The sequence below is a fragment of the Stenella coeruleoalba genome, assembly GCF_951394435.1.
Source record: "Stenella coeruleoalba genome assembly, chromosome: 12".
NCBI classification, from domain to species: domain Eukaryota; kingdom Metazoa; phylum Chordata; class Mammalia; order Artiodactyla; family Delphinidae; genus Stenella; species Stenella coeruleoalba.
The window spans coordinates 47,342,287-47,355,582 of record NC_137158.1 but is presented as its reverse complement, the minus strand read 5'-3'; the positions used below and the strand labels follow the sequence as shown (position 1 = coordinate 47,355,582).

General features: G+C 31.6%; 1 protein-coding gene across 5 annotated transcripts in view; it reads right to left on the bottom strand.

Annotated features, from left to right (window-relative positions):
• KPNA5 (karyopherin subunit alpha 5) overlaps window positions 1–13,296 on the bottom strand; it is a 49,262-nt gene that overhangs the window by 30,883 nt on the left and 5,083 nt on the right. For all 5 annotated transcript variants that reach the window (XM_079939868.1, XM_079939867.1, XM_079939870.1 and 2 more), the window contains 6 exons: window positions 13,156–13,289; window positions 11,666–11,767; window positions 11,454–11,553; window positions 6,864–6,958; window positions 4,557–4,688; window positions 2,558–2,646 (listed from right to left, as the gene is read on the bottom strand). In XM_079939868.1, coding sequence (XP_079795994.1) covers window positions 2,558–2,646; window positions 4,557–4,688; window positions 6,864–6,958; window positions 11,454–11,553; window positions 11,666–11,767; window positions 13,156–13,284 — 647 coding nt within the window. In that variant the 5' untranslated portion in view covers window positions 13,285–13,289. The remainder of the gene's footprint in view (window positions 1–2,557; window positions 2,647–4,556; window positions 4,689–6,863; window positions 6,959–11,453; window positions 11,554–11,665; window positions 11,768–13,155; window positions 13,290–13,296) is intronic.

The following is a 13,296-nucleotide window of genomic DNA, read 5'->3' as shown; positions in this document are numbered from 1 at the left end:
CCCAGCGATTCCACTGGTAGGTAATATGTAAAAAGAATTGAAAACTGGTGTTCAAACAAAAACTTGTACACGAACATTCATAGGAGTACTATTCACAGTAGTCAAAATGTGGAAATAATCCAAATGACCATCAACTGACGAATGTACCACAAAATGTGGTACATCCATACAATGGAATATTATTTAGCTATAAGAAGAACAAAGTATTGATACATGCTACCATATGAATGAACCCTGAAAACCATATGGTAAGTGAAAGAAGCCAGACACAAAAGGTCACACACTATAATGATTTCATTTATATGAAATATCCAGAATAGGTAAATACATAAAGACAGAAAGAAGATTAGTGATTTCCAAGGACTGAGGCACTGGAAAAAGGGGATGTGACTGCTTAATGGGTATTGGGGTTTTGTCTGGGGTGATAAAAAGTTCTAGAACTAGATAGTGGTTATGATTGCAAAACACTATGAATGTACTTACTGGCAGTAAATTGTATACTTTAAAATGGCAAATTTTATACTGTGTATATTTTATCACACACACAAAAAATATGTTCTAAAGGTTTTCCTATAAACAGTCTTTGAAGCCTCCTAAAACCATAACTCATTTAGAAATAAATTAGTTACACTGATTGTCTATATCAGGGGTTGACAAACTTTTTCAGTAAATACTTTTGGCTTCACAGGCCTTTCTCTGTTGCAACTATGAACTCTGTTGATGTAGCATGAAAGCAACTATAGACATTAAGTAAGCAAACTGATGTGACTGTGTTCCAATAAAATTTAATTTTCAAAAACAGGGGACTGGCCAAATTTGGCCTGAACACTGTAGTTGGCCAAGCTGTGATGTATACTATTTTTCTTCACTTGTATTAATGGGATTATTATGAGAAATTGCAAACCTTTTCTTGTCCAGATTTGCTGTATTATAAATTAAAGTTGAATTAAATTAAAACAACAAAGCTATATCAGTATAGAAAGTCCATAGACGCAAAAGGCTTATATTTACTGAGAATAAAACAAATTGAAACTCCCCAAGGCAGAATTGATAAAACCATATTATATTAATAGAAATTTTATGTATACTTAAGCATTAGCTAAATGTGAATTTTAGTGTGAACTACAGATTATCCATCATCTTTTTTAAGTTAATACCATTTTTCCTTTTGACCAACTACAGTGAGAACATCTGGCAGCTAACTTGACATTACTTCCTTTTTACGACCTTTCTCAATTTTTTAATGAACCTTTGAAACTTTCTAAACCTACTCTTTTTCTGAAATTTATTATGTTTATAACCAGGACTACATAGCTGGGTACTATTTGTCATTAGTTTTTTTTTTTTAGTTTGGTTTCTTTATTCATAATTAAAAGCTCCTTAGAACATTTAAAGGGATTAGAACTAATAAATACTTACTGCTTAATAAACCATTACCAACTTGAGATATTAACAAATAATAAAATGACCTAGAGACAGAGAGCAAAAGTGAAAAGAGAAACAAAGTGCTCACAGTTAATCTACAAACCATATAATCAGGCCAAAAAAGTCTCAAATTGAAAATTTAAGAGATGTTTTTAATAGTATGAACTTCAAAATAACTCTGATATTGAACCCTGAATCAGTGTTTTCCTTCATGGCTCAACTAAATTCTCAAATACCATAAAGCTTAACTCTGGATAAGCCCAAAGTAAATGAAATCACAAGTGGTTCAGTGGCCTCCACATAGTAGGTACTCAATGTTAGTTGAGTGAAATGATGCTGAGAAATCCATTTTGTCCATGGAAAGTTATACTCCCTAAAATAATAAAATATCTTTTACAAAATCATATCTAAAAATTTATTCTTCCTATCCAATTTCTCAGTTTGGAAAGGATGGAGAATGGGCTAGAAATGATAAGAGTAAAATTTTCCCTTTCAATTAGTTTTTCCTTTTTCACTATTTACCACTGGCATTTAGCCTAAATAAAAATCCTCTTAGTAAATGATAACCAACATAGATAAAGAAACCTATCTTTCAAATAATTTTATGTCATTTCTGTAAAGAACCTTACATTACAGGGTAATGTCTTTTTTAAAAAAAGTATAAGGTATTTGAAAAAGAAACCACTAGCTAAGTCATTTTAAGTAAAATTCTAATTCTGAAAGAAAACTCTTTGTTCTCTGAACATTTCAAAATCAAATATGAAAACCTGACACCCTCAATACATCATCTGTTCATGTATTAAATACTCCCTGCTTTAGCAACTTTTATTGTATTAAAAACTACTACTTATCCTTGTTTTGTAGAATAATTATATTAGCAGAGTAAGCATCAAGTAAGCAAGGACCACTGTGAAGTGTGGCTTAAGAGAACATAAAAGACAGATATGATACAATTGGAAAATTTTTGTTGTTGTTAGTTTTACGTACTTTCAAGCTATTTCAGGCTTGGATAAACATAAGCGAAATTTAGAAGTATCATTGAAGAACTTAATTGTGTATGTAGTAATATAGTGTAGAAAACAGTCTGCTTTTCCCAAAGTAGTATTTAATCATGATAACTTAAAGTACTTACTCTAAAAGAGGTGGAAGTATTTCACAATTCAAAACAAAATCTCTGCATTCTGCATTGTCACCAGCAATATTACCAAGTGCCCAAACAGCCTTAGAAAAATAAGAAAAAAAGATTCTTTTATGACAATATCTTAAATAAGATGCTCTCTCTTAAGAATGAGATTTTAGTGTAGAAGGAAAAAAGTGATAGTTTTCAAGATGTTAAAACAAAACATGCTAGTAGGAAACAAGAAAGGAAAACTTTAAAAGTACCTTTAGTAATATTTTTAGTCAAATTGAAGCATAGGGCATTTAAAAACTTTTTCTTACATTCTAGTGAAATGTTTATTCTGTTCAACAAAGTGATAGTGTGTCTACTCTGAATCTACATGGAGAGACAAAATAGAGTTGACCCTTGAACAATGAGGGGGTGAGGGGCACCAAGCCCTGCACAGTCGAGAATCCATGTATAACTTTACAGTTGGCCCTCCTTATCCAAGGTTCTGCATTTGCAGATTCAACCAACCTCAGACTGCATAGTACTGTAGTACGTATTTATTACAAAAAATCCATGTGTAAGTGAACCGCACAGTTCAAACCTGTTGTTGTTCAAGGGTCAACTGTATATCTATATTTAGTGAATCTTCCAATTACCTATGCTAGAGGTTTGCTCCTATGCCAAGGAATCCACTCACTGGGAAGGGACTGACTTGTAAAAGAAAAAAGGACAGACAAACCATAGGAAAGGAAGGTAAAGCTAATGTGAGAATTGGCTTGAATTGATGCTTGAAAATAAGTTTAGAGTTAGTCCAGCTTAAATGGCAGTAAAAGATTATTCAAATATTAAATTTCAATTAGATGAGAAATTACACAGATGCAAATGATCATTATATTCTCATTTCAAGCTTTTCATATAAGTATAAAAGTAGACATTAAGTTACTTTTTCAATTGGGAAAATTTTATTTTAACATCTAAAATATGCATTAATATTTTTAACATCTACTCTAGACCTACGCTTATTGTCTATTTTTTTAAGAAAAATTTTTTAAAGTGATGACATTTTGCAACCTGTGAAGTATTTTGTTGGTGGGGATATAAATTTGTTAACATTTTTGGAAGTCTACTTTGAAATATGTAATAAGAAATTTAAAATTTTTTCTTTGACTGAGTAAAGTCATTTTTCCCTAATGAAATAATAGCGGTACATATATATGTCAAGTCATATTAATATCAAGACCGATATACAATGATGTTCATCACAATATTATTAACACTAATAAGCTAGAAATAACTCAAATGTACAACTATTGAGGAATAGATAAATTATGGTACCTACCTGAATGGATAATGAGTAATCAGTAAAATTTTCTTGGAAGAATAATTAATGCTGTATGCAAAGGCTCTCAATACTAGTGTTAAGTGGGAAAAAAATATACACATAAAAATATAAATATAAACAAACAGATGGAATGGTAGAGAGATCTACAGATCAATTTGCATGAAAATGATCCAAAACGAAAATATAAAAACATTCGACTTTCTCTGGATGGAACAAATTATATGTGATTAAATTTTCCCTGTTACAACAACTATGAGAAAGTTTAATCTAAAATGGTTCATTCAAAATAATGTGATATATTAAAAAGAAACAATGAAATAATCTACATACATGCAAAGAACAAGGAATCAGACTGGCCCAGGTTTAAAACCTGGTTCAGCCATTCACTGTGACTTTGGGTAGATTACTAACTTTTCTGGGTCTCACTCAGTATGCTCTTTTATAAATGGGAATAGTAATTCCCAATAGCTGAGATCCCATGTTTACAAAACCCAGGATTATGCCTAAGACAGTTCATTCTTCCTTCCTTCTAATTTGACAGTAAATAGAAATTATTGTATTCTAATAAATGTAAAACACAGGCAACTTGGTAAAACTGAATTTCAAACCATAATCGCAAATGGTACTTTCAAGAGAAAGTTAAAATCTAGTAGATATAATAGGTCAAATTAGAAACGTTACCTGTTCTTGAACATCTTCATGCTCTGAATTAAGAAGTTTGATAAAAATTGGAACAGCCCCAGTTTCAATCACTACTTTGGTATGTAGAAAAGTTCCAGATGCTATATTAGTTAATGCCCATGCAGCTTCAAACTAAGGAAAAATAAAAGTAGAATAAATGAAAGCACCCAAAAAATGTCAGAAAGGGGAAGAAAGGAAGAAGAGAGGGAGTAAAGACTTAGCTGAACAAATCGGAGAGAAAGACTGACTTACGATTAATAAGATTTAATGTGAAATCAGATTTGATAGGTAAAAATGCTTTATTTTAAAAAAAGGACTCTTCAATCTGGAAAAATAAGAACTGAGAAGAATATAATAAAATTTACAAATCATGAGCAATAAATGAACACATTTGAATTTATAATTCATAAAACTCCTAATGTTTACAATTAGGGAGCCAGGTATTCTAAAGCAAGCAGTGCAAAAATAAATGAGACACTACTTAATAGAGTAATAGTATACCTATGGAACTTAGAATCATAAAAGGTATTTTTGTTTCCCTAGGCATCATCTAGTCCTAACCTCCTCACTTAAGAAATAAGAAAATTATAAGTCCAGACATTTAGGTGATTTGTTCAAGGTCAAAGAGTTCATTATTAGCAGATATCTTTTAAAACATGTGCAGGCCAAAGAAAATTTGTTTGTGGGCCAATCTGGCATGTAGGCCCCCAGTTTGAGGCCTCTCTATTAGATCAATGTTTCGAACTAGCATATTTCATATGAACTTGGATAATATGGCACAGCATATAGCTGCCCCAAGAGCATACTGCTGAATTTCATTAGGTTTCAAGTGTAATGATTAATAAACACTCAAATCACCAATATTCTTCTTGAATACTGCATGCTCTCTGCACATGTTATTCTCACAACCTGAAATTAATTTTCCGTTTTTCAGCCTATTAAACTTTCATTCACCCTCAAGACTAGCCATGCGACACTACTAAACCAAAAAAACCCCAGATAAGTTGCCATGTTCTCTGTGCTCCCAAAGCACTCTGTATATTGTTTTGCTAGCATTAACTGTACTATGGTATCACAGATCTGTTTGTGTGTTTGTCTCCCCCAACAGAGTGAAGAATTTCTGCAGAGAGGGACAATATCTTACTCAATTTTTTAACTACAATGCCTTATACAATGTATTGCTTAAACTAACACTCAATTTTATTCATTCATATTCACTCATTTCTTCTTTCAATCACTTAGAATTAAAGAGCCAAATAAAAAACTAGTTATCAGGAGGTTTAGGTTTTAGTCTGGACTCAGAGCTTATGAATAAGGCAAATGGACTAGATCATGATCTCCCGTCCTTTCAGCACTATCACCTAAAGACTCTGAATGCTAATTGACAATAACACTATACTATGGATAAAAGGGTCTTTTCCTCAGACACCCTTGTTGTAAACATTCTCAACAATTTTTCAGCATAAAGCTCATGATGGTTAATAGTCACAGGTTCAACACATTCCTTTGCTTACAACTAGATGTGAGGACCTTTCCCAAATTACTCAGATAAGTGGAACACAATTCTAAGTTGTAATTTCAACAACTATTACTCAAATATTAGTAAAAGTCCTCCATGACCAACAAGAGCATTGAGAAATTAGGTGTAGGTCTTGTGCAATTCCTGATAGATATAATTCCACCCTGTACACTTACTTAAGAATATTTATAGCAATGAAAGTCAGGAAGAACAATCTTAAACAGTAAAATACCTGCAAACTTCAGTAATTTACTATTAGTAGCCAATTATTTGGAAGACATCTTACAATTTTCACTATAGTATAACTGAGAAGCAATGCTCTTTAGGACAAACTTAACGTTGGTCACATTTTAAGTAGATTATACTGATTCGTTCTTTTTTCAAAAAAAGAACTAATCAATCAGACTAAAATGTTTTAAGAGGTACAAGAGTTTATACTAAAAAGTTACAACTTTAGTTAGCTAAGAGCCAAAAAAATTTAACCATTAAATTAACATTTTGATTTATGGTTTTCTAAAACGAAAGTTATTAAAGGTTGACAACTACAAAATTTTTCTTAACATTAGGAATGATTTTATATATTTTTCCCAAAATTGTTTAATAACAGTTCCTAGAAAAAATTAGCATTGCAACCTTGACCAAGGCAAGACAGGTAGCACCACCTTTAATTGCCAAGTATTTACTGAATGCTTACAATATACTCAGTACTGTAGAAGCTGCTTTCACTAGACACATTAATCCTATGTCATTTCTGGAAAAAGATTAAGAAAGTAAACTACAGAACTCACTTGTAATGTACAATTTTCATTTCTTTCAAGAAATTTTACAAATCTCTGCACAACTCCTGGTTTCTGTATAACTTGATCAATTGGTGGATTAGGTTCTGAAAATTAAAAAATAATTAAGTTATTACATAGACACAAAAACACAATGATCTGGACCCTATGCCAATTAACAGGGCACATAAAATAACTCTTTCCTAGGTTTCACTGATCCAGTTTAAAACCCTTAGCTGGATGTAGCTGAAGAAAATAAACGTTCTCATAATTGCAATGTTTACTGCAAAAAAAAAAAAAAAAGCAAATTGTTTTTCATTACCATAATGATAAGAAAATTTTAAAATATTTCCTATACAAATATTTATAATTCATAAATTGAATGCTATTTAGGAGGTCACCTTCACAATATGGGAATATTTCAGTCCAATACTCAAAATACCAATCGAAGGATAAAGTGTCTTCTAATTCTTCATAACTATACTCCAATTTCCAGGGATGTCTCTTTCACTATCAACCACGAATTGCCTAATGTCTTTCAGCTAGATAGGTTCTATTTTGTCAGGGTATTATTTATTATTTACAAAAATGCTATTGAAGTACCTAGAATTCTTGATAAATTCTCATGAAATGCTGAGGACTTTTGAGAATCATAAAATCTCTAAGAAATTTTAAAACAAAGATATGTAAATTGAAAACAAAGATATTTCTGGGACTTCCCTGGCGGTCCAGAGGTTAAGACTCTGCGCTTCCAATGCAGCAGGCACGGGTTCAATCCCTGGTTGGGGAACTAAGATCCCACATGCTGCGGGGCACAGCCAAAATAAAACAAAGATATTTCAGCTCCCAATAATATAAGTACCCAGAATTCTTTCTCCTCCCTTGGCTTCAGCAACAAATACACTCTTGTGGTTCTCCAGGAACTTCTTCACTGTTGTTCCTTCGGGTTAGTTTTCTCCGTTATTTATTCTCCTCCTAGAAAATGTATTTCTAGGAAATCCCCTCCTAGAAAATCTGTTTCTATTTTATTTCTATTTTGCTAATTCAGTTATCACTTATCATTCACAAATCTAACCCCCGTAAATTCTTTTTTCCTAGATTCTGTCCCACATTTTTAAGTGCTTATGGTTACCTTTTTCCCCCACAGCTTCTTTAAAATGTAGCATAAACAAAACCAAACTCATAATATCACTATGCTTATTCCTTCCCCTTGCCCTGTGCCCACCACACAAATTTGTCTGAGCTATCTGTCCACCTGGTTACACGAGAGAAATCTCATTTCCACTTTTGACTCTTCCTTTTCTTAATTCCTGTTTGAGTATGTTACTGATCATAAATAATGTTTAATAAGTAGAATTAATAAATGAATGATAACCATAAAAGGTCTACAAATCCTGCTTGTTTGATACAGAAAAACCTTATTATTAAGTTTTAAGTCAGTTTAAAGCTTAGAAATTGTGTTCTCAACTGTTAAGAAAGATTTATTTAGGAATGGACTTCTTGGTAATTCCCTGGCGGTCCAGTGGTTAGGACTCCACGCTTCCGCTGCAGTCCGCACAGGTTCCATTCCTGGTCGGGGAACTAAGATCCCACAAGCTGCATGGTGTGGCAAAAAAAAAAAAGGAATAGACTTTTTTCTTCCTTTTCTTCTTTTTTCTACAAATCTGCTATCTTTCTAACTTGCTCAAAAATTGGGAGATTTCTGCAAAATTAGTAAAGTTAAAACTATAAAATTTTGTTTGGGTGTTCTAAATGAAAAGTCTGGATTCTTCAAAATGTAAATTCCAGACCATAGCTTAAACTGTTCTTATAGTTATAAAACATCAACAAGATAAAATAATATATATTATTAATGCCTTTATTCCCATCTTAAAAAAAATCAAAACAAAGTTATTAGGTTGTGGTTACCATCTTTACCTTCCAGTTCTTTCTCTTTTCCCAAAAGAAAATTCTAAATCTACTTTCCCCTTATTTTTGTAAAGGACAAAATTTTGTCTTGCTCTTTTTGAGCAGAGAAGAAAGGGGAGGTTGAGAAAAGGAAGTAAACATAGAAAATTGGTTTTCTAGTTAGAGGGTGGGGAGAAGTGGGTATTGAGACTACCTGAATATGTAGATAAAGAAATATAGACAAAGATATATATATAGATTTAAGAACCCAAATATGATCTCTTCCTGGGGAATTACTTTACAGTTACTTTCATCTAAAAGAAAGCAGTTAAAGTGTGCTTGGATCATCAAGTAATCTAACAAGTATCATGAACTTTTAACTTTTACATTGATATTATACTGACAGAATAATAGCCTACCTTATCTTATAAAGGTGATGAACTATTACAGGGAAGACAATATGGCAATGTAAACATAAGTAACATAGAGGAATATCTGCTTCAGCACTGAAGACTAATCAAGAGTCATCCACAACAAAAAAGCCTTGGAGAAACAAAACTGGGATTGAAGAAAAGAATAATTTGTGATTTACATCTGTAAGAGTGGCCATAATAGGGAAGTAAATAACAGATTCTAGCAAAAGGTCACTATCATGACTTAAATCAGAGGAGTTCTATTTCTATTTCTAGCTCCAGTTCTAGTTCTAGCTCCTTCCCCATATTTCCTACAGTGATGGATCAAGGAAAATTATAGTAAATCTAATATTCTTCTAGACCTAAAATATTTGGCAGGAACTCACACCAATCAGCAAAAGAAAGTATCTATAATTCCTGACATATGCCCAACCTGGGCAAGCATAATCCCACTACAAGGAACAGAAAAATCATTGAATCTATGAAAAAGATACTATATTTTAAAAGACACAGAACACCCTGAGGAATTAAGAATGAAGATAAATTCAATAATGGGGAAGTTGTGGTGTAAAAACTGGTGGCAAACTCTAACATTCTTAAATACAATTAAATCTAAATTAATTCTGTTAATTGGTTATAACATAATACATATGCCAAAAAGAAATCTTAAAAGAGAATATGGTAATATAAAAATTATTGATGTGTTACTATTAATACATTTAACCTATTTTTTAAATTAATGTTTTAATTTATAAATATTAATCTGACTAAAAAAAAATCCAAATTAAAAAACAAAAACTGTGGAATATGGTGAGGAAGAGGAAGCTACTCTTGATTTTATAGGGTCTCCTAACATTGCTAAGCTACTTTTGCTTGGAAGATAAGGGATGGAAAAGGAAAATTAAAGGTACTTATGAAAAAGAACTACAATAAGAAAGCAAAGGTAATAGCCTGTAATCTGTGCTGAACTGAACACAAGATTTCTTTTATTCCTCGTACGTTACTAAATTTTGTCTTTCAGGAAGATACAGCAGCTAGCCAAGGGCAATTTCAAAATCTTATCAGTTCATCTATACAGCTCAATAAAATTAGAATTACTAATCCTATAAATTCCATGTATGAAAGATGAGATAGACTAAGGGTTAAATTTTTATTTAATAAGGAATTTTTATAAACTCAATATAATATTGGATAAATAACATAAATAGGCAAATTATAAATTATAATGGTCAATAATAAAAAATATTCAACTTAGGTACTCAAAAACTGCCACACTATAAGCACTATTATATAACCATCTTTTTCTTTTTTAAAGATAGCTGTGTTGGTAAGAATATAGTGAAATGAATATCTGCACAAACTAAAGATGGGAATGTAAATTAATACACTGTTTATTCCCTTTGACCCACGATTTCACTTTTATAAATTCATACTAAGGAAGCTTTAGGTTATACAAGGATTTATGTAGCTTTGCTTATGATAATCAAAATTTGGTGAATCACTTTGCTGTATACCTGAAATTAACACAACGTCGTAAATCAACTATACCCCAATATAAAATACAAATTAAATTTTTAAAAGTTTAGAAAAAAATATCTGATTGATTGATTATTCATTTTACAGTCATGCTCTGATGTTAAAAAAATGTCTGAGGGCTTCCCTGATGGCACAGTGGTTAAGAATCCACCTGCCAATGCAGGGGACATGGGTTCAAACCCTGGTCCGGGAAAATTCCACATACCACAGAGTAACTAAGCCCGTGCGCCACAACTACTGAAGCCCACTGACCGAGAGCCTGTGCTCCACAACAAGAGAAGCCACCGCAGTGAGAAGCCCACACACCACAACGAAGAGTAGCCCCCTGCTCCCTGCAACCCAACACAGCCGAAAATAAATTAATTAATTAAAAAAAAAAATCAACTGATTTTGACCACAGATGTATGGGTTTATTTCTAGACTTTCAATTTAAAAAAATAAATAAAATAAAAAATTTTTAAAGTCTGAAAAATATTCCTACAAGAATTTAAAAATATGTATTTCTAACTTTCTTTCTTGGCAATGGGACTAATTTGGGACTATATTTGCTTCTTTAAATCCTTTTATATTTGCAGATATTCTACAATCAACATGCGTTACTTTGATAATATAATGTTTAAAAAAGAGATGTTATTTTAAAATATATTTTAGAGAAAAATTAAGACCTACTGGCAAAGAAAGTGCCTTGAAATAAAAAAATATAATAAATAAAACTGTACTACAAATTCTTGTAAGATCAAATAAGCATACTGAAAATAATTCTTGCCTTTAGAAAGCAGCTTTCTAAATTTCTGTGTTGCTGTTAGTTGTTGATCAGCATTATTAGAAAAAATCATCTGAACCATATCTGTGGTAATAACTTCTTCCTAAAACACAGAAAATACAATTGTTATTTAAATATTTTGCATTAGTAATTTTGCTGTATCATCTCTGTAATACTGTTGAAATATAATTTGAAATACGTTTTGTAATATCTACCTCTGGAATGGGTACAGTGGAACTGATATCCGGATCCTGGATAGGATTTTCTAACATAGATTCATCATTTCTGGGCAAAGAGACATTTCGGCGTTTGAATAACTATAATAAAGAGAAATAACAATATATTGAGCTTTCCATAAAACAAATTCCCATAGAATTATATTTTTCCTTTACTGAACAAAACAATAATTTTATCATTCAAAATTCTGAATATTTTAGTATTTCTTAATCATCACACCATAACAAATTTATGAGTAGTTTTGGGGCTAAATTAGCTCTTGTCCTGTAGACTGCTTCTTAATCTCAGGTCTTTTACCAAAGTCTAGTAGCATAAGCAGAGTACACATTTATATTTTACAGCACTTGGAAAACCACATACGCTTATACTAAATTATGAGATGTCTAAGAAGAAAATCTTAGTTAAAAAGCATATGTGTTATATGAGTGAGATAATGTGGTATATTAACAGAGTTAGTATATTAGATTAACAAGGAATAGAGAGCAGCTCTCAGGAAAGAGGACCCTATGCTTATTAACTCAGGAGTGAATATAAAGAAAAAAAACAGAGGAGGAAAGAGACATAGTCAGGTCACTGAGAAAGATTTATAGGTACATCTCATAAATCAAAATTGACGAAAAAAATCTGGTATCACATACTTTTTGATAGGTAAATAAATTCTGCTGTTCCTCAGTCTGTACACAGTTCTCTTTCTATTCATTTATTCAAGAGATTTTTTTTTTTTTTGAGTACCTACTGTAATATAGTAGAGACTATGTTAGCTACTACAAATAGGGGAACGACAAATAGTCATATTTCCAAAACAGGCCTTTTTCTACTTTCTTCATTGCTAGTCCTTTTTACACATTAGTTTTAATTCATGTATGTGAGGACCATACCCTCCTAATTATTTATGAATACTCCTAAATTTAGGTATATCCTGGAATGAAAAATGTTGAGATGCATTCTTTTAATTTTTCTATTCCTTATGTCACATATATAAAGTTCAAACAGAGAAGGCTAAGAGGTCTGCCTGATAACTATAGGAGGAACAGTATGAATAGCATAGGAAAACGATTATAATTAATTTAGGGGCAAGAGCTATGAAAATCATAAAGCAACAAATGAATACAATTAACATTTTTTTAAGAGGCAAATTTTACAATGACAAGTGGAAGTGATCTAAATAGGCTCAAGAGTAAAAATTACTTAGCACTGGAGCAAAAATATTAATGTAAAAGGTTTATCAATGGAAAGGAGAAGCCATTCTTGTTGGTGATTAAAAATAGCACAGGATTCTGATTCGTGAATTTGCTAATATTATTACTGGAGCCTAATAAACTAAAATATATATTTACCCATATTCAATTTCCTAAAACACTTTTTTCATTTAAAATTATCTAAAAATTAGCAGCAATAATAATACTACTTCTAAACTCTTTATATAATGTTTTTACGTTAACAGAATTAAATATTTTAAAACACCTACCTGTTCTTCCCTTTTTTGTTTTCGAAGTTGTATTCCTTCTTCTTCTCTTCGTCTACGCATCTCTTGGGGATTTAGGGCTTTATTCTTATAACTTTTCATTCTATAGTTATCTTTCCCTGGACAAGCCATGGCATCTTAAGA